The sequence below is a fragment of the Bactrocera latifrons genome, unplaced genomic scaffold (assembly GCF_001853355.1).
Source record: "Bactrocera latifrons isolate USDA-ARS-PBARC rearing strain unplaced genomic scaffold, ASM185335v1 scaffold_20, whole genome shotgun sequence".
Taxonomy (NCBI): domain Eukaryota; kingdom Metazoa; phylum Arthropoda; class Insecta; order Diptera; family Tephritidae; genus Bactrocera; species Bactrocera latifrons.
In genome coordinates, this window is record NW_017535519.1 from 532,284 (window position 1) to 554,503 (window position 22,220).

The 22,220-nt window shown below is 35.2% G+C and overlaps 4 protein-coding genes across 11 annotated transcripts in view; 2 read left to right on the forward strand and 2 right to left on the reverse strand.

Moving 5' to 3' along the window:
• Positions 1–2,070: 2,070 nt before the first annotated feature.
• Positions 2,071–5,834, reverse strand: LOC108968067 (DNA replication ATP-dependent helicase/nuclease DNA2). The gene is made up of 5 exons (XM_018931834.1): positions 5,166–5,834; positions 4,852–5,085; positions 3,951–4,781; positions 3,484–3,889; positions 2,071–3,421 (listed from the first exon to the last, which is right to left on the reverse strand). The coding sequence occupies exons 1-5, from the start codon at positions 5,745–5,747 to the stop codon at positions 2,088–2,090; spliced, it is 3,387 nt and encodes a 1,128-aa protein (XP_018787379.1). The 5' UTR covers positions 5,748–5,834; the 3' UTR covers positions 2,071–2,087.
• Positions 5,835–6,354: 520 nt separating this feature from the next.
• Positions 6,355–12,157, forward strand: LOC108968045. 4 transcript variants are annotated; one of them, XM_018931799.1, is made up of 6 exons: positions 6,355–6,537; positions 6,666–6,950; positions 7,086–9,107; positions 10,782–11,033; positions 11,608–11,732; positions 11,993–12,157. In XM_018931799.1, exons 2-6 carry the CDS (start codon positions 6,804–6,806, stop codon positions 12,012–12,014), a joined length of 2,568 nt encoding a protein of 855 aa, XP_018787344.1. In that variant the 5' UTR covers positions 6,355–6,537; positions 6,666–6,803; the 3' UTR covers positions 12,015–12,157. The 4 variants fall into 4 exon arrangements, with proteins under 4 accessions (XP_018787344.1, XP_018787346.1, XP_018787345.1 ...); XM_018931801.1 differs by having other exon boundaries at positions 10,785–11,033; XM_018931800.1 differs by having other exon boundaries at positions 6,767–6,950.
• LOC108968046 (calponin homology domain-containing protein DDB_G0272472-like) lies at positions 12,113–14,726 on the reverse strand. Its single transcript, XM_018931804.1, has 3 exons — positions 14,278–14,726; positions 13,423–13,935; positions 12,113–13,368 (listed from the first exon to the last, which is right to left on the reverse strand). The coding sequence occupies exons 1-3, from the start codon at positions 14,564–14,566 to the stop codon at positions 12,272–12,274; spliced, it is 1,899 nt and encodes a 632-aa protein (XP_018787349.1). The 5' UTR covers positions 14,567–14,726; the 3' UTR covers positions 12,113–12,271.
• A 1,136-nt stretch (positions 14,727–15,862) lies between these two features.
• LOC108968026 (inositol hexakisphosphate and diphosphoinositol-pentakisphosphate kinase) overlaps positions 15,863–22,220 on the forward strand; it is a 43,153-nt gene continuing 36,795 nt past the window's right edge. For 2 of the 5 annotated variants that reach the window (XM_018931758.1, XM_018931759.1), the window contains exon 1: positions 15,863–16,587. In XM_018931758.1, coding sequence (XP_018787303.1) covers positions 16,462–16,587 — 126 coding nt within the window. In that variant the 5' untranslated portion in view covers positions 15,863–16,461. Of the gene's footprint in view, positions 16,588–17,650; positions 17,920–21,047; positions 21,104–22,220 lie in introns of all 5 variants that reach the window. The other 3 variants (XM_018931753.1, XM_018931754.1, XM_018931755.1) reach the window with 3 other exon arrangements.

Sequence of the window (22,220 nt, forward strand, 5' to 3'; positions counted from 1 at the left end):
ACGACGAGCAGTTACGCCAAGTCATGCCGTCCGAATACATGAAAACACTCCAGCTCTGAGAGTATTCGACGCAGTACCAGGCGGGAGAAGCAAAGGAAGATGAAGGTCACCAAGCCGTTGGAAAGACCAGGCGGATAAGGACCTGGCCACACTTAGTATCTCCAACTATCGCCAAACATTGAAAAAGAAGAACCACTGGCGCGCTATTGTAAACTCGGCTAGAGAGTTGGAAATCGTTATTTTAGGGATAAGAGTTTCAGTGCAAGATCTAGACCATTTTCATGGATATTCAATAATAAAACACATTATGATTAGAAATTCTCTTGATTTCATTAAAATCAACCTTACATTTTAATAAAAAAAAAGGTTTATAGTCAGATGAAAAGTCACAGATGGAAACCATTATATTCTGTATTTTGATTATCATCATTGCATTAACTGTAAACTTTATTCAAGTAAAAAGTAACTTCGACAACATGTGTGCGGGTATCTAACATATTGACTGAGATATTCAGTATAAATAGAGTCTGCTATAATAACAAGTCATTATACAATATGTACTATATGGAAGCTGTGGTAATTTATGGAGCAATTTCAGTATTATAATATTGTGTGTCCGATTTATACGCTCACTTAATTTTGCTAAATATCTTAGTTAGAAAATTTGAAAATCATATATAGTATTAGATATATTGAGACTACGGGAAGTAGTTATATTGATCGGACGTAGTCCATGCTAAAACGAAAAATCGTGAATCGGGGGACTGGAGCTAAAAAATGACTGTATAGGCAAAATATTATAGTTATTTGACTTTTCCAACTATTTTCAAAAAAAAAAAAAAAAAAAAAATAGCAGGTCAACACTAATAAATCGTAAACCCTTCGGTTATGGAGAAACAACTGTTATTAGAATGGCCATTGGAGATGTTGTTACCTGATTTAAATCCTAAATGAATTGAACATGCATATATCAGGAATGTCTCTACACATCTGAGCTATTCGCAAACATATGCGGATCAAAAAATCAGCAGTAAATATGCCGACAGCTGTTTCTTAGTAGAAGCTATTTTCAGAAACTATTCTGGCTTGAGGTGAAATCGCCCGAAGTGAATATGCCATATGCCGACGTATAAAAACCTGAGCAACCCTTGCTATACGGCGCTCTAAAAATTGTATTAAATTGTTAAACGCCTTATTTATACATAATATAGGTATCCTGATATATCCAACATATGTATTTCCTTACCCAACTTTTCTACAAGCACTCTCCCTAATTGCTGCTGTTGCAAATCAAACAGTAATTTCGAGCCATGGTGTCGAGTTGACAGTTCTTGGCCATATACTATAAGAATACGGTTACTTAGACCCCTCTGTCTTTCCCTATATTCAGATTCTTTACAAACCTATATCTACCTTTAAATCAATGACAATTAGCTTACCTCTCGTCCAATTAGGATAAGGTTATCCATAATAACAACACCACTGTGCTAAGGCTTGTGAACATCAAATAACAAAACTTGTACCGAATTTTCATTAAACATTTACCGATTCCCACATCAGAAAAACTTAAAGCTTCACTTACAAAGTTGTGACATGTAAAAACTCGGCTATTTTAATGACTTTAATATATTTAGATTTTTTCTTTACAAATGAGACGATTATTTCTAAAAAAAAAAAATAATGTCAAATAATATTTTTCGTATAAATAAAACTTTTTTGTTTTTTAAATAAGCAAAACAAATAAAAAAAAATACAGAAAATGGGCTGCATTATAGATGCGCTGTGTGGCAAAGACGAAGATGTAAGCAAATTAAGAAATAATTGTATAACAAAAATAACGGACCAACATCAAAAATGTAATAATTCACAGTTGCACTCACCAACAACTAAATTCAAATTTCATAACATCAATGAACCAATCAAATACAGTAAGGAAAATCATAAACACATGCCGTGCAGCCCACAGCGTTGGACAAATCAGTACAGAATTCCAGCTTTTCCTTGATTTTGAAATAATAGTGTTGACAATATACAATCATTGCAATCAAATAATATAATAATATCACGCTTAAATTAAGCCGCAAATTCTAAGTCTTAATAACACTGGATATGTTATTCAATAGTGCCTGCCATTCGAAACCAAGCTTACCATCCTCCAGCTGTAACTTGCAGTAGCTTGGTATGTGCTCGAGCAACAGTTGAAAAGGCGTATATTTAGACAGGCACGCAGCGTCGCCAACAAGTAGTAGCTTGCGTTTAGCGCGTGTAATCGCCACAGTAAGGCGACGTTTGTCCTCCAGAATTTCTGCTTCACGGGCACGTTCATTGGCATCCACAGCGCCAGTGCGCGTGCCAGAAAAGAGTATAATATCTTTGTCTCGCCCTTGATATTGATCAACCGTGTTGACTTCGACCGAGACAAAATTCAGCTTCGACGTTCCGGTATTATGGTGAAGCTCAAACTGTGCAGTTAAGTTAAGCAGCAGCTCCACTTGTGCGCGATAAGGCGCAATCACGCCAATCCGCGCCGGTGCATAACCTGCCAGCAGTAATTTCTCAACTATATGCATAATAATTGCAGCTTCGCAATAATTTGTATATTTAGAAATACGCTTGGTGCTTTTATTCTGTTTTTCATTGGCAATTGGTGTTGAAGCGCATTCCAGCGCAGTGTTCTTTTCGCCGTTGTTAAATGCGTTGAGCCGTTCAGTGCAGTCCTTGGTATCCAATAAGTAAACCGCTTGATCTATATGAGTTTGCAGGGCGCGCTGCAACCACTTCGCAGCTTCATTATCCTTTGACAAATTCACCTGAAGCGTGTCCAGTTCAACCTCTTTAGAGGCACATTGCAGGGCGCCCTTGTAAGTGAGTTCGTTGGCCAGTCGCGTTATGGATTTATTCATGCGATATTGCAGTGTCAGTACTGCTGTGGCGGTTTTTGTGTCAAGGCGCTCGAAAAGTGATTCGTCTGCACCAAGTTGTTGCGCCTCTTTTGAACGTATCAAAGGCGGCAGCTGTTCGGGATCCCCAACTAATATAAATTTATCACAAAAGAAGAGCGGACGCAGCGTTGTCGGCTGCATAACCTGAGTGGCTTCATCGACAATGCAAAAATCAAATTTTTTATGTAAGAACAGCGGATGCGCTGATCCTAGACATGTGACGCCAACAATGTTATACGAATTATATTTTTGCGTTAAGTCTTCCACAGATGCGCAGTCTTGCAGCACTGTGCGTTCCGCAAACTCTTGCAGCTCGTCGTTAATACGTGCACCGGAGCCCAAACGCAGCATCGGCAGTTTATGTGTCTTCAAGCGCACTAACAAATTGTCGACTGCGGAGTGTGTATGACTGGTGATGAGTACCGATTTACTCATCAAATGTAATAGGCGCACAATCGCCACGAGTGTTTGCGTTTTGCCTACGAAAACAAAAAAAATATATGCCATGATCAACCAGATACGAAAGATATCATTTACTTACCCGTGCCTGGCAGACCTTTGATTAGCATATAGCGTTCTACGGTTAATGCCTTGAGTACGGCAGATCGTTGCACCGAGTTCAGTTGTTTGAGTATATTTGCGCCAGCAGTTGCAACAATTTTTGGCAGTACTTTGCGGTAAGTGGGTTGTACGCGTTGCACTATAATATCCCGCAACATTTTCGCACGCTCGTTATTATCTAGCAACAAGCTGACATTTGTGAAATTGAATGCGTTGCCCGATTGTGATTCATGTTTGTCGATGATAAATGCAACGTTTGCATAGTTTTTCTTTAGATCGCGTTCGAGACTAACGGTAATTTCGGTACTTGTCATATTGACAATTGAGCCAGCTGCCACAGCCAAACGTTTCCGTGTGCTGATTATCACATATTCGCCGATAGAGAACTAAAACAAACGGAAGATATTAAAAAAATACAAGACTACGTATATTTGTTGTTATAATTACACCACTCAACAATAGATCCGCGTCTTTATAATCACCAGTCGCCTCTATCATGAAATTGTTTAAATAATGCCTTCCCTCACAAGTAACGTTTTTCAGCTGTACATCCACAATTGCGACACCATTTTTCTTACGTTGTTCCGGTGTACTCGTCCACAAAGTACGCAAGTTGTTCGCTTTCTTCATTTCTTTTTCTTCTAATGCAAGCAAACGACACCAGTGAATAAAATACTTGTAATCGTCTGTTCGTAAGTGATCGGTGACATTCTGCATAACTTTTAATAAAGGATGACCTTTTCTTAAGTGCAGTTCTGGATCAGTTTTGGCGAAAGTGCAGCAAACGGTTGCATATTCACAATTGCCACAGGCGCTATGATGTGAAATGGGTTCGGGCAACTCTATAGGCTGTAAAAATTTGTCCTGTTCTTCAGTTTCTACGAGTGATGTATTAGTTGCAGGTGTTTCACTTAGATATGATAGATAGTGCGCTAAATCATTACGTAACATTACAAGGTCACGCTGCTCATTACGGGTTCCACGTAATTCGCGCACTATGCCTTCGCGTAAATAAAGTAATAAACTGGAATTGGTTTCACGTCCAATTGCAGTTAACATCATTTGGTACAGCATAACCTGACCCTTATGTTCCATTGAAAAAGTGGCGCGTCCAGTTTTCAATTCTAACGGTATGACATTTGTTGTTTTTTCGTGTTTTCGTTGCTTGATGCGAACCGATACATCTACTTTACCTTTTAAACCGAGTTGTGGCACCCAAACATTCTCTTCAATGTCCTGTATGTGTTCAATAGTACCTTGGAAAGTATCTTTAAGATGCTGTTAAATTTAAAAAAATAATTTAAAAAGTATTAATTAAAATAATCTAAGCACATTTATTTGTACGTACCACATTTGGTTCAATGCCTTTAATGTATTGTTCTACAAAACTTATCACATTGGGTATAAACTTTTGTAGTTCAAATTCTAGCTCATCACGTGACATCAAATTCGCATGGAGTTCATAAGCTGTTTCCTTGGAGTGTAATAATTCTCTAGCAGTGGACTCAATATCTTCTGCGTTTCTAAGATTTTTCTGTAGTACCAACTGCAGCATTTCATGTACCTTTGATCCCACTACCATCTGTAATTAACAATTAGAAATTATGAGTTGCAGTATGTGTACATTTAAACATATGCATATATAAAAGTGGGTACGCTTACAATTTTGCTATTTGCATCAATTCCTTTGAAGCGCTCTTGCAACACTGCTTTTCTCCGACAGAAAAGCGAACCAACTACACTAGTGCTAGAAATTAATGTGTCAGGGTTAGTGACACAAAATCCATGCTCATTATTCACTATATAGCACATTAATTTTTCATCCCATAAACATATTAGGGAAATAATGTCATCTCTCTTAATAACTGTGTGGCTCCATTGTTGCTGCAGGCGACATTTAGATAATAAAGTGTTATTTTCCTTTTCGAAATCTTCCACTTGATCGAAGTTTGCTAGTCGCACTTGCAGCACCAAATCGAAAGTAGATCGCTCGCGCTCCACTTCTAGTACGATGCATCGTTGCCATTTAGTAAGATCTAAGGATTTGCCTTGCAGCACTGATAAGCTTTTGCTATTTATAATTGCCTCAAAGTCATCATCACCGTCAAAAAAGTTTTCCAACTCTGTGCAACTATAACCATCGATATGAAATGGTTTTTCCTCGTTTTTACTAATTCTTAACTTCTTTGTGGGAGTTTCATTTTGTTGCTTCATTGGCGATGTAACTCTTTTTAATGTACTCATAATGTTATTTACACTAACGATAACAAAAATATAGTTCAATTATAGTATATAACAATTTGCTCAGCCGTCTATAAGATTATATCGGTTTCCCGCCTCTTTGAAACAACTAAACATCCGCCAAATATAAATATTTACATTTCATAACAAAATTATGGTGGTCATACACGTTAGAGTTCACTCTACGGGACTGTATGAACTCACAGCAATATTTTCCGTATATTTGAAACTAAATAAATGCTATTAAATAAAGTGAAATACATTTATTTTCTTTTCACAAAAGGATAATATAATGGATACTCGTATTATTTTTAAATCTTCGAATCTTCGAAGTTGGAAAGTATTGGTTGTGGGTTATTATTCACATTTAAAAACCAATAAACAATGAATTATAAAATCAAATCTAAATCCATCATAGTTTAATTTTATGGTTAAAAAGTGCAACACATAAGTTATTGGTTTGTTAAGTCTTCTTAAAATAAGTAACTCTCAAAGCTAATTAACTGGTTTACAGACCAACTATAATTTTCCAATTTCGCTAGGTGATGCTATTGTGAATATATTCATGCATGAAATAAGAACGTGCATCCAATTGACACTTGATGGAATTTGTAAAAAGTTGTTGGTAAATTTCTGTAGATTAACTGAATTGAATTTAAAGGCGCGCAWAATTGGATTTAGATAGTTTGAATAATTTATTAGTCCAAATAAACAAACAAACAATTTAGCACTCCAATACTCGTGAAAGTATTGGAGCATATACAAATGCAGTTTCGGCTGCATGCGTCCACAGGTAGTAGCCATAGAAACGTAAACAAATGGATTGAGTGAAAACAAAAGCCATAAAATTTCAAATTTTCCACATATTTTTAAATTTGTTTTCATTATATTTAAGATTTTCTTGCCAAAATTTAATTTCAGAATGATATAAATTTGAAAGAGTTAAGTAGTATTACACTGCGAAAATAAGAATTCTAAATTCAAAGTTCATATTACTAATTAAATTAACAACCAATAATCAGAATTTCCAGTGCGAAGAAAGAAAATATAAATATATCTATGGTTATAATAATGGAAGATATTAAGTCAGATATTATAAGCGCAGCAGGCACTACGCGCATAAACCCAATATTTGCCCCCTCTATATCTTCATCAAAGTTTGTGTCGGTGTTCCGCATCGATGGAGTTCCTATTATACCGCCATTAGTAAGTTTATATGATAACTTTACAGCGAACTAGCTGAAGCATTGTATTTGGGTGTGCGCTATAACACTAAAACTAATCGTCTTTTTACATATTCGTACACATACATATGTTCAATAATGTTTAAACAAATTCTAGATGACGGCCGACAAGCGACGACAAATGCAGAAATTAAAAGAAAAGGCAATTAAAATAGAGCAACGTTTAGAGGAAAATAGGAAACAGAGATATAACTTGGAATATTCCGCAGAGCTTGAAGAATTAAAAGAAGATACAGATGTTATAGATAATAAAAACGAAAGTAGTAGTAATTGTAGTTTATCTGAGCATTTAATAGAACTTGATGCCCAACGTATAGAAGCAGAGAAATCGTATATGTTACTTTCAGATATTCTGACACAGAATGAAAATGAATCGAAATTATCTACACCCAATCAGAATCGCGCGGAAATAAGTCGTCAAACTGCCGGTGAATGTAGTGAATTTAATGTTCAAATGCAACAGTCGAACTCTTTGGAAATCAATCTTATGCACCGTATGCAGAAGTTACAAAAATCAGAAACTTTGATTTACGACCATCGTTCTAATACAATCATCAGTCCTTTGACAGAGGACGAAGTTCAAATCTTCCAACAACAACAGCAACAAATAAATTTGGATCATCCAGATGAAAAGCCAATTGGACAAAAAGTTGAATTGACAAAAGAAGGCGAAAACGCAAATATAAATTGTGCTGCACGTCAGAAATCGGAAAAGGTTCTAAAGAAAATTCCATCAATTTGTATTGATCCACCAACACCAATAATTAGTTCGCGCTCATTTATTGATACTCTAAAAGCAAAAAATAGTATTGACACTATAAATGTGAATAAACAAGAAACACCTAAAAAAAATTTGAACAAATCGTTACAAGATGAAATAAGTTCAGACGAAAGCTTCGCCTGCATGGAGTCCACCACAAATCGTGAGCGAGATTTGAAAACTCATCACAAAGTAACGAGCATCACCAGCAAAATCCTTAAGTTTGAAAATTTTACCGTAACAGACACGAAAACGGATAAACCCAAGTGCTCTAACATAAAGCCACCACAGAGATCGGCAACAAGTCCATCATTGAAGCCATTAATATCCGAGAGAACCCAGTCCAAAATTAAATCTCTGGATGTTAGCCCTACGACGCAAAATGAAAACGGTTTAGTCCGCTCAAACTCCTTTACACTCGATTACCCTTCGAAAGCATTAATTGAACACATTCGTCAGCAACAAGTACCTAATGACGTTTATCCGACCAAACGTTCGAATTTGTTTTCTATGAGCGCCACACGCGACACTGTCGAATCAAAGGCGAAACGTGTGCAAAAAGTCGATCTTAAACCACGCCCACAACCAATGCGCTTACAACTAAAGCCTTCAATCACAAACATTACAAGTCCATCCTCAACACACAATTCAGGCACTAAAAGTAAACGTTCACCCTATGAGCAAAGACTAATTAAACCGAAAATTGGACGTCAGCTTAAAAAATCTGTTTCGGGTACAACCGCTATCAAACAAATGAAACCCACACCTTCGATGCCAATCATACAAACTACTAAAGTAACCACCGAAAGTGCACGCGAGTGCCCATCAGGCAATCAACAATACAACAGTATTGAGGATGAACACCGTCAAAAATTTCTCGAGTTATTGGCGCAACAAAAACGTGAACAACAACGAATGCAGCAGGTATTCGAAGAGCAACAAAGGTATTTGCTAGAACAGCTGACAAATAAAATAGACAATGTGCAAATACAACATGCTGTAGATCATGTGAACAACAAAAGAGTTGACAGTAGTTACCATGGCTCGGTAGAAAATTCACCAACAGCAAGGTCAGATTGTGCTGAATCAATGAGTGCGAACAGTTGTGTTGCAACAAATTCTTTGGACTTGATGTCAGGTACAATCCAACTACCATCGTTGGAGCTATCAATCGGCTCATCAACGTTGCCGATGACATCGCAAAGCAGTAATCACTGCACCCCTCGACGACGGCTTTTTTCGCACGACCTCTCACCAACAGCTTCAAACAGAAGTGTGTCGATTAGCAGCAACCACAGTGGAGTAACAAATAATGTTGGGCGCTCAAATGGCACAACTAGTGGAGCGTCAAGTAGTCGCGTAAGTGTGCATGACAGTTTTGAATAATAGATTTACGTGCATATATCCGAAAATTGCGAAGACTGGGAATCCGTCTTAAGTATACATACATATGTATGTAATATTCTATTACAAAAGTGTTGGGAATTACCTATCAAACTTTACATTGTGTTTTAAAAGTTCGAAAACGTTGGCCTTCAATAAACTCTATATGCAAAGTTTCATTTTGAACGTAAAAGAAAGATCATTAACTTGTGTAAAAATAGTTTGTTCCCAAAAAGAAAACAGTAAAAAAAAAAAGTATTAAACTCCCTTTTTGGAATAATTTTGAACTAAAATTTGCGAAATAAGTACCCCAGTGTAAATAAAAACACAAAATAACTAACGTAACATATAATTTACTAGAAAATGGGTTGAGAATTTGTTTAATTTCAAAATTGAAAATCCAATTTTCCATCTTGGAATAATAATTAAATTTTTAATTCCGAGTTTGGGAATTAAATTTTTGAAAAATAATAATTTTATTTTTAATTTAATAGTAAAAATTTAAAAATTACGCTTGAATCTCAAACATCTMTTTTTATTATTATGTTTTCAATCGTTTGAATGTGTAAGTTAGCCGCCCACTCATAGTGGGTTAAATACATATAGTATTTAATATGATGGCTCTATTCGTGCTCTAGTTCTAAATGGTTGAACACGAAGTACGCAAAAGCGAAAAAGTTTAATTTATGAAACAATTTTTTTTTAATAATATGTTTGGGATTAAGATTTTTTTTTTCAACCCGGTATTTGGGATTAAAAAATAAAAATAAGTGATTTAAAAATAAATTATACATTTTTATTAAGCTTTTTCACCCTCCTTTTCTTTACGCTTTTGTACAAATTGATTTGTGAAATTTTACCAACAAAAACAAATTAGCTAAACATCATAATATGTTATTTTATGCTATTTTCTACTTTTAAGATACTTTTTATACGCTATTATATGTAAACTAACATTTTTCTATTATTATCTCATATCTATTTTTTCTCTTTTCTATAAAATGAAAAAGCTTTACAATAACAGTTGATAACATTTCAATGAAAGGAGAAGCTTTTCCAATCGTTATTCAAATATATTACATAAATTTCAATAACTAATTCCAATATGATGATCTCTATCTGTGCCTTATTACTAAATAATCAATCAAATCTAGCCGCAACAATCAATACCGTCATTTAAGAATGCGCTGGAGTGTAAGAAACATCAAAGGTTTCGTTGGGAGACACACTTGTGCATATATTTATGGTTGACCATTACAATAAAATGTGCCACTTCGCATTTGACATTATTCTCATTTATTTGTTCACATGTATTTTCCTACATACCTACATATGTACATATATGTATGTATGCACAGAAGGATGGTAAACACACATTAAAACTGTTTTTTAAACTACTTCAATTTGAATTTCAAAGTTTTTTCAAGATAACACTTGTAAAATTTACACAAACGTATGTATTCATTTATGCAACATCCTTGCGGCTATCACCAAGTACCTAAATTGCCTAGAAAAAACTTAAAAAATTTTATACTCTCACTGAATAAGTTAGTAAATAAAATTTTAAACTTTCAAATGTACAAGTTTTAATTTCAATTATAATAAAAACATATATTGGCTACTCGAAAACATTTTTTTCCTAAAAAAAAGCAGCACCAATCGTTGATTACGAACACATCTGTAGAAGCTGAGCGACGAGCGTCTGCTGCAACCAAGATCAATGCGTATGTACGTGGTTATTTGGTGCGTCGTCTCTTTCAAACGGAACAAGTTCAGCGTGTAGTACAGACCATCAAAGATACATTAATATTCGTCTTGAACTTACACATGGAGACCAGCGAAGATCCAATGGAAGCGTGTGCACCTGATACTATCAAATTTAAAGCACGACTTTTAAAGCAGGTGAGCAAGCAAATTTTATTAATGCCGTGTGGTATATTTATAACCTGAACAGTGTCTAAAAACTTTGCCACAAAGTTTATAACATCAACGTGACGAGCTGATATCGGACTACTATAGCTGCCATTCAAACTGAACAATCAAAATCATGTCCTTTGAAAAATTTTTCTATTTGACCAGTTATCTTCACGAAATTTGGCACGAATAATTTTTGAAGGGACTGTACATATATTTTCCATATAAAATGACTTAAAATAGCTAAAAATTATAATATTTCCCTTTTTATTGTTTTATATTATTTTTGCCATAACTCATTTCAATTAATTTTTTTTTTATTTTGCAATTATTGTTGTGCTAGCAACAGCTATTTCCAAAATAATTTATACATTTAATAGAAATGGGAAGTACACATCTTCTTGGAAAACTCATTTTTTTTTTTGTTAATTAGGTGATTTTTCTATATTTTCGTGTCTTCTGTTAAATAGGGCAGGATTTGTGTAAGCTTATATGTACTCCTTTTTTATATTTTCTGTATGAATTTATTATTTACATTTTAATATACACATATATATTTTAGCTGGTTTCTGCGATACGCACCCTTCATCTGATTCTTTTCCAAACAACGCCTAAGGAACGTATGGAAATAATTAGTCGTGATCGTAAACGTATTAAAACCAAAATGCTGAAAAATAATTTGAAATGGTGATTAAATGCTCATTTTTATTAATAGTGTATTTAAACTGAAGTAGCTTAAGTCGACTTACATACGTTAATGGTGGCAATAAGAGTTATTCGAAGCTACTTACGCTAGACGAACTAAACGTTTTAAATTGCGATCAGAAAGCAAGATTTTTACTTTAAATTAATATGTTTAACTTCTTTTAAGTCGACTTAAGCTATATTAGCATAGGTATTATTACATTTAACAACAACTAATGACTTGATTACCCTTTTGCTTACAGGTCACCGCGCATTAAAACGTGATACATAACTCCATCTACCTTTCAGCACATTCTATTAGATTCATAAAAACTATTCAATAACTGAACTGTGAATTTCTTTTACACTTAAGAGAGCCAAGCTCATTTTCAAATACACAAAAGTACTACATTTTTATTTGCAAGAAATCATTTATTGCATGTACATTTGTTGGAAAAGCACATGAACAAGTAACAAAAATATAATGAAAATAAGCTGAAACAAGCTGCAATTATCTACGCTTCCATCGCTGGCACATACGTTTAAGTGAATTGATTCAATTCTTTCAATTCCAACATAGTATATCGCACTTTGCTGTTACTGATTAACGATTCACAATCATCCTCCTTCTTTGCTTCGGCCACACGGTTGCTTGGCTTCAAGCAGTCTACTAATCTGTTATCACATTTTTCCTTGCTACCGTCAGTCTTTTTTGTATCAGCCGCAATTAGCTCGCTAATTTTAATGCAATTCTCAAGTATACTATCTTTTATATTTTTCTCTGTCTTCGCCAACTTATCACTTCCTGAAGGCAATTTACCGATATGCAAAGCCTCAGCCGAGTTAGTCGGTGTTAACTTCGATTTTGAGCTTTTCATTGGCACTGCCGCGACGTTGTGATTGTCATTTTGCTTGCTATCTCCTGGTTGTCGTGTACCAATATAAACCTGTGACAATAGATGCTTTGGTGTTTTCTTTTCACAGTCGATGCCGCGATCACGCTTATACTGTTGCACTACCTTAACGAATGGATATAGTGGGCGATCTTTTTTATGTGCATCCTCCATAAGATTTCGTGCATATTCGAAAAAGTATTGATCTTCGCGCTCTTCGTTATTACTTTCGCAAGTGCGCATGAGCTCTTTGTCTTCCTTCTCGTTGCGTTTTTTCTGCTCCATTTGCTCATGTAAGGTTTTACGCGTGTCTTGCATTTTGGCTAGACGTTGTTGCTTTTGTGTTTCTTCAAATAGGCGATTTACTTCACAGTTCTTAAAGCGTGTTGCCATATCGTAACGCTTCTCTTCATCACTGCGACGCTTGGCCTCCTTTTGCTGTTGTAGCTCACGCATATAGGCCTCGATACGCGCTTGTTTTGCTGCTTTGTCCTTACGTATCTTCTCTTGCTCCTCTGCCGTGAATTTCAACTGCATACGACTGATATCACGACGTACACGTTCATCGTCTTCTGCTTCGGTCTTGGCTTGAATACAGCGAAGAAATTCAACTTGCATCTCTTGTTTCTTCTCTTCCTCTGGTGTGGGTTTCTTGTCCTCTTCTTGCTTTGCAGCATCCAAGTCTTGTTTGCCCAAATTATAAACACAACAAAGACGGTTTTCTATCTCCTCAGTCATACGTTCTCCTAGAAAAGAAAGATGATTTTAGATATAGGGGCGTAAAAATAATAATGGCATACTTAATCTACGCTGTTCAACCATTTTCATGGCCTCTAATGCGTTTTTACGCAAAGCAGCTCGTTTTTTCTCCATAATTGCTTTCTCCTTTTCGATTTGTGCTTTGATCTCCTGGTCCATAGCTTCTCGTACTGCTTGGTGTTCTTTAATTAGCTGCTTTTTAGCTTCCGCGCGTTGTTTAGTGCTGTCATTAATGGTCTGTAGCATTTCCTTTTTGTAAACATCCATTGCCTGATGACGTTCTAATTGCCGCTGAATATCCTCCTCCATGAAACCCAAAGCCTGTTGTTGGCAAGCCATTTTATCCATGCATTCTTGTTGTTTAATAGCCCTTTCGAACTCCTTGTTTATGTTTCTTTGCACGTTACGCGCTCGAAGGACTTCACTTTGTAAGGCAGCCGCGTGCAGCTGCTTGGGACCCGGTTTTAGTTGCTCGATTAGGTTTTGTGCTTTTGCCAGTTTCTCGCTCCGCTTGCGTTCTTCATTTTCTTTTGTCTTATGGAAGTTTTCCTGCACTAAATAAATAACATGTCACCAAGAATACATTAAATAACTTAAATTAATAAGAATAAAGTTCCTGGTGAAGATTTAAAACTGATAACATAAAATTAATATTTGTTTCGTTTTTATTTAAATATGACATTTTGCCCGATGTCAACCAAAATATTTTAAATATGTACATAAATATATAATTTTCGGATATTTTTCTACTTAAATTTTGATTGAAATACGGGAATTGGGTCTAGTAGTGGTGTACTGAATGTTACATGTGAGGCTTTTTGGCTTTCTGAGTTGTTTGTATTTAACTGGTAATATTTTAGCCGGTTTATTTTTATACAAGTATTGAGATGGCTCACTTTTTGTAATCTTCTCTTCCATATGCACTTTGATTTCAGCCAACTTCTCATCCTGAGTTCGTTGTATGTTACCCTTGAAATGTGCAACCAATTGATCGGAGCCCTCTTTCAAATACTCTTTGTACTTCTGTTCCTCTTCTAGTTCTTTCTGAGCTCGCAGCTTATCCGTCTGGTTAGCATTGTTTAACAATTTGTTAAAGCGCTGGGATGAGAGTACTATAGGCTTCTTATTACCGACTTTCGGTAGTTCGATTGCAGCTTCTTTGCCCCGTGATGTACAATTTAACATCGTAGATTTATGTTTAGTTTTTGTAAAAATTATTTCAAGGTATCTAATATAATCAAGCTTAAATAATCAAAACGTGATTTCTTTTTCTTCCAAAAACCAATTTTTGATTATGAAAAAATTCGAAAGTTCCAAATGATATTTAACAAATAGGTTGCTACGGTTGCCGTAGCGATATCGCCAAGTAACAAAAGTAAACTAGGTAGGTTAAATTTTTGACTAGCTACGACTAAATTATTAATAGTTCTTTCCAACAATAGTTTAATAGTATTTTTAAAAATATTACCTCCGCAAAGCAGGCAGAATTTCATGAAAAGCTTTTTTCCAAACCTAGTTGTGAAAGGAGATCTTTAAAGCGGATATGAATGTAAAAAGATCGTTAAACGAGGCTTTATATTGAAGTACATAGGAGCGTATTGTATTTATGGTTACCAATTAGATACAGGTCTCACCTCCAACGTACCTTTAGAGTAAACGAGAACGAAATTAGCATGTCGTAAAAGAATTTGTAATCTTTGAATTTTTCTGCGATTAAATTTGAATTAAGCATGCACCTTTTCTGTTAAACGGTCGCTTCAAAACATTCATACATCTCTACATATACATAGGAATAAATATACACATTAAAAAGGCAAAATATTGATTGTTCTGTGCCCGAACGGCACACTATTTCAGGTTTACCATTTTTCTTAGTTATTAAAATTATTTCAAATTAAATTTTGAAATCACAGTGGCTTTTATTTATTGGTGCCGTCTTACTTTTTTCTTGACTCAAAGTTGTTGGCAACTCATAAGTATCGATATATCTGTTAGAGAGTATCGATAATGCGTTTTGTTAAAACTTTAATAGTGAAACAACATTGATTCAAAACACCATATAAAATACTTTACAAAAAATCTACTATAACCGTAACAGGATACTATGCTAACATTACCAAAAGCAAAGTTGAGCTGATCAACGTAGATGGTATATGTACAACAATACCCATTGTTGTTGCTACGTTTAGCGTTAGTAAACAAAACACAGCTGACTGCTTGTTGCAAAACAACAACAACAATGTTCATCTGCACAAATTCCTACACCTGTCTYTTATACACATCTAGATGTGTATAAGAGACAGATGTACAACAATACCCATTGTTGTTGCTACGTTTAGCGTTAGTAAACAAAACACAGCTGACTGCTTGTTGCAAAACAACAACAACAATGTTCATCTGCACAAATTCCTACACAGCTGATTTCTGCAAAGTGTATGATGAACTTCAAGCCATCAGAAGCGCGAACAGAAATGTCAAACAGTTAGGCTGCAAAGCAAAACAAAAAAATTATTAAGAGTACATTTTGACAGCACAGCAATTTTGAAGAGATTGTTGTGAATTCTGTTTAGTATATTTAATTAAATTTGGGTGCCAGACAAGTTTGTGTGAAAGTGTTAGAAAGTTATATGTGAAATTTTCCTACAATTACTAATTGGTAGAAATAGCATTCGAAAATTATATAATTTGCAGATAAAAAGTTCTTACGTTGTGTTGAATGAATCAAAGTGGAATTGTGCTATTTGCTGAAGATAAAAAATCAATAGTTATGGGCAATGCAAAGTGAAAAAAGCGAAGAAGAAGATTCTCAGTAAATTGTGAAATGTAAAAATTCTAGGGAGCAGTTTAGTTTTCCTTTTAGTTTTCCAATTTATCAACAACCATATTTGTAATTTATTAACAAATACTAAGCACAACTATCATTCGCTGTAACCTCGCAAAATTGCCCATTCCATACTTTGCATGTGAATGCTTTTGACATTACCAATTCCGTATAGATTTTTTTTAATCTTACTGAGAAAAAACATTAATAACTACGTTAAGTGATAAATGATTTGTTAGTACATATCGATAGAAACATCATGTCCTACACAGAACTTGAATCAGGATACCAGGACTTAAGGCAGTCGTCGCAACAGGCTCAAACCCAGTCATTTTCAAATGAACGCAGCACACGACCTGGATTTTTTGTTGGCAGTGATGGCAATGTAAAACATGCATTATATCTTTTCTAGTACTTATATATGTATTTTAAATCTTACTTATAAACACTATTTGAAAAATGTCAATAAGTTATTACATCTACGAAACTGGCATTAAGAAAATAAGTGTATACTAATCTATTGCAAAGTTACCAAATTTTTAGCTGAAAATCAATATACAATTCTGATGTATGGTATATTTGCTGCGCAATGCCAACATTGTGGCTGTCCTTGCTTCTTTGCACATTTATGTTTTTTATGTCAGCTAAGTTTTCAAGGACAATTTTTATTTTTTTTTTTTGTTTATTTAAGAAACGTACATACACTTATATCTATGAATGTACGTGTGTTGATTGTTTTATAATCTTTCCCTAAATGTTTTTAATTAATACAAAACAAATTTTTAAAACTTTATATACTATTTCTGCGTTTATGACTTAACTATGAGGGTTCCAGTATACATATAAAATAAAACAGGAAATGTTTTACTATAAATGTATAAACTTCCGCACGTATGTAAATACTTTTAACCACTTGATTCTATATTCAATATCTATAATTGTTTAAGGATTGGTTTTAAATTGGTCGCACCGATTTTATGAGCATGAAAATTACGTTTTTGTATGTAGTAAATGGATTTTAATTATAACTTTCGGAACAGAAATTTCACTGTAAATTATTATTAAGCAGATTCGGTTTTAATATTAGTTTCAACTGGGTTTTATCGGTTAAACTAATTTAACATGAAAATAGAAACTATAACGTTGAGTTATATGAATATATCTATAACTTCTTTTGTACAGTATTTCTCATAATTTAGGTAATTGTTTTATTCATGAGGTTAATAACTACAGAAAGGGAATTCACTACTCATTTTCATAAAAGAATTAACCCTCATATGTTAACACAAACATGAAATCAGCAAATATTAGAAAATTTCTGCATAACGACTAACTAATATAGTACATGTATATACATTTCAAATATTATTCAATACTATTTTCTATACATATATCTTATCATAAATACACAAATATAACAAACAATTACAACTCACAAAAACAAAAAGATAAACAGTGAATGTAAAAAGTAGCTCACAAAACACGATGGGCAACAGTTTTGAAAAATTTGTGTTCACCGGAGGCAATCCTGGTCACATTTGGGATCGCCATCGTCATCGTACCATGCCAGCGCAAAAAACCCAACATCAGCAATGTGGTGGTGAAAGAGTCCCCTTTCGTCAGCAACATTCAGTCAACTCACAGACGGGAAAGGTGGCAGCATGTGGATGCACAACGAAAACCCTGCCGCATGGCAATTCGACGCCAAACCTTGGTGGTTCGTATAAAACAGAGTGCAGCAAATGTATTTTAATTGGAAATTTATAAAGACAGCGTAAATCAGGAAATACTATGAAATGGAATGAAAAAATATAAATTATAGTATAAAAACTATTGAGACAGTTTAAGTGAATTTTGTGCAGTTTTTGGTCATAAATAGATTGGTAAAAAGTATAACACATATGTAATTCATTTAACTTGTGATCCTTTTGTGAGATCTAATGAACTTTTTTGAGGTACTTTAATGATTGTTTTAAATTCAACAAATACTGAACGACAGATGACAGTTCTCATGACAAAATTCTATACTCACATGAGAATCCCACGCCAACTACTGTTTTCTAGCAGTTTGACACTCATCCAGAAGGAGTTAGATCGCCGAGATCCGTTCTGTTTTCTCGCACAGTCTGTTACCTCGCCAAAAAAATCCGCATTGCGACATCTGCACCTGTAGGTACTACAGCTGAAAAAACCACCTTCAACATGCTACTACCGCACTTCCAGGACCAACACTAGACACTCGCGATAAACCCATTTATTATCAATAGAAGAAATAGTTAAATTCATGAGCTGGGAAGACGTATCACTAAATAAGCCAAACTGCCGTTAAGGCCTTTCTAGTTGTGCCGATTTGAAACATAATACGTGTAGATCGCGAATGAGATAATGGTGCAAACGACATTTTAGTAATCGAGACCGACACTTTACGCTAAACCGATCTAAGTTCATTAGCATAGAAAAGATAAAATTATCGAACCAAGGTCCTCTATCTGTTGTTGACCACTATTGAAATCAGGAGAACCCCAAGCCCAGGGAAGTCTACTCGATAAGTACACTTTTCCCAATAGTGAACACTCTACTACTTCCTGCCTGCACTCATCACCCGAGTATAGCAGACCATCAACATGGTTTTCATTATGCCAGAAAAAATCGAACAAACTGTGCGTCCTCCTAGGTAGAAGATTTGGACCGGCAATCGTCCATACTAACTCGAGGTCAAAATTCTAAGCTAAGAGGGTTAGACAGGAAATTGCACCAGGTGATGTTTTGTCCCCCCTACTGTTTTACTTCTATATTTCGAAACTCAACTACCAAAGGAAATTTCCATAACCTCTTACGCAGATGATTGTACGATATTGACGTCATGCAAAAGAATTGAATAAATGTTTTGAAAAGTAAACAACTATTTTATCGATCGTTCTTACTACTTGCATGAAAAGACAATAACACTCTCCACCACTAAAACCATAGCAACCATATTTACGAATTAAAAGGAGTACAGTCTGAATCTTAATATCGCAGTCGATGCCATTTAGAATGTTAACATGCCCTAGATTTCAGTTATTTTAATGTTGTAGTTGTGGCGACAGAAAACATTCCTGAAGTAATTTAGATAATTGCTGCCAGTTTGACAGTCCTTGGTCAGATAAAAATCCGTTCCGCTTACGTAGACCCGACTGTCGCAAGAACAGAGTTGTTAATATACTCTGCAGCCTATGCTGCTCATACGACCACGCTTATTGTCAAAGTACAGAGCAACAACAAAATACTTAATTTGGAATCGATGGCATGTATTCAAAGGTAAACGGCTATCTCTCCCACCTTTCTCGTTTCTTCTCTGCACGGAACTTAACAATCTCCATCACTAAACCCACAGCGACCATATTTACAAACTGGACGAAAGAGTACAGGCTTGACCTTAATATTGCAGTCGATCCTAAATCCTAAGATTTTAGCTGTAACTTTTGATAGTTTATGCTCCTTCATTCCTCATACAACCGCGATTGTCACAAAGGTACAGAGCCGCAACAAAATCCTCAAGTCGCTAGCCGGCAGCACGTGGGGAAAGGACAAGGCAATCGGCCGGCCGGTCCTCAACTACGCCGCTCCAATATGGTCGCCTGGATGCAGTGGAACGCAGATGAAGAAGCTTCAGACTTGTGTGAACACAGCCCTTCGGTTTACGACAGAATGCCTCCACCTACATAGTGAGACTCCGAAGTTACGGAGCATAACGAACTCTTCTCATTCCTCAATTACGTCCACGACATTGGACAGTACGCCGGCCAAACTTCGGACGCAACAAATTTCCGATAAGCACTGACCGACATTCACAGTGGAGCCATCAACTCCTGCACCTACTCCTTTCTAGCGAATGGCGTACTCTGAGTCAAACCACCACCCATCGCAGACGAAGAGCTCGAGTTGCCGCGAGAAACGAGAGTGACCCTTGCGCAGCTCTGGATACTGTAGCAGGCTAAACGTGCAATAAGTCTCCACATGTCACTGGCCACCTCTTTACTTGTCCTATCAACCCCAGTCATCTAACACCGCACTCCCTTTGGTCCGATCCCCGAAACAGCACGTTTTTTGGGAGACTAGGTACCCGTTAGAACAAAAACTCAAGTTGCTAGACGGCTGTACCTGAGAAAAAGACAAAGAATCGTTATTGGCAACTTAATGCAATCGGCCGGCCGGTTATTATGTACGAAAAAGGTTCATACATGCCAGAACACTGCACTGCGTACAATAACAGTAAACACAAAACACTCTTCTGCAAACAGTTACTGGTGGAGTACTTTCGCAAAAATCACCCTTGAAAACATCTGTATAGATCAGAGCCTAGGTGCGCTAAAAAATCATACCATGATTACGTCAACGACATAGAACATTTTAGGAATACAACTAATTTCAGACACGCACTGAACGCCACTCAGAGTGAAGCCAATAACGAAGTCGACATCGACACAGAAAATGCCTACATATATGATCACAAAAAATGCCACGGCCAATTACTAAAAACTGACAACTGCCAAACCAAAAATAAATAAATACACTAAAATTACAAGACGTTCTAAAATTTGGGTTTCTTAAAAGCTCACGATAAGTTAAAATGAATTTTCAAACAAAAGTGAAAGTGTTGATGACAGACAAACAAGAAATCTTATAAACTAAACACAAATTTTATTTTGCTGATACTTTGGAATTGTCACTTAAGTATAAATAAATTCCACAAAAATACCGCTTTCTATTAAAATTATTTTTTTCCAATTTCATTTCTGATTTTCTTATTTTAAATTGTCTTTCTTGTTTGTTTCTTATATTTCATTTCTATCAACTATATAGATGTTGCCTCCACTGTACAGCCATTGGATTTTCGTTCCTCCTCCTACACTTACGGGGTGAATCTAAGAGCTCTCACAAGTTTCTTTAATTTTCTTTCCTTTATGTTACACTTTTAATAAGTTACGGTCTACAATTGGACCACTGGTCTGCTTGAATCTGAATGCGCTTGCATGTGTTTGGTATTTTTAATGTTGGCATGTTACTCATACGCCGCGTCGTGTCGACCTGCAGTGCATGACGAAGCTTTATTAATTTTGGTTATTCCGGTTTCCTGTTTGTGTTCACATTTACAAAACTAACAACTATATTTTTAAGTATTCACTATATATAAAATTATTGTATACAATAAACATATACATATATATATATCTAGATTTTATCCATTGATATTATGTCTGTGGATGCTATCAGTATTATTAAGACTTCGAGTTTTTATTTATTTATATGTACCTTTACACTTCTGGATGAGTGAATTCAAATATTTGCTTATTATGTTAAGGTGTGTTATAATGCAAATCGATCAAAATCAATATTTTTCTTCTTTTTCCTGAATCTCTAAGCAAAAATAATAAATCAAAACCATTTTTTTTTTTGTTTTCTTTGAAAGACAAGATTTATTATGTTTAACATTCACTTGCGATTCATCAATGTTCAATATTAATGACGTTCTAAATATTAAAATAAATAAAAATAAATATTGAACGCGTGACAGGTGTCATTGGTATTCTGAGATTCTTAAAAGAGATAAAAATTAACAAACTATATTCACTGTTACAGTTAAAAATTACGGACGATATTTGTGACGATATCAATTGCGACATTATAGGGTAATTTTGTTTTGTCACTTATTAAGTTTATAAATTTTAGACTCGTTTTTCTCAAAACTACTTTTTCAAAGTTCGTTTTCACTGTCATTTCAAAACTACTTGACCGATTCATTTCAAACTGTAAGCAGTCTCTAGTCTCTATTTGAGCAATTTTGTGGTAAAATCTCAATTTGTGACTAGTTACTATTCACTAAACAGTCTCTAGCTTTAGTCTCAAAATATTGCCTCAAATTTGAGAYYTKGTASTTAGCAAGTCACAAAACCAAAAAGAACTCTTGTCTGCCATTTTGAATATACTGAATAGAGATCACCATAGATATTAATCGATTGTCGTTTTTTTATATTT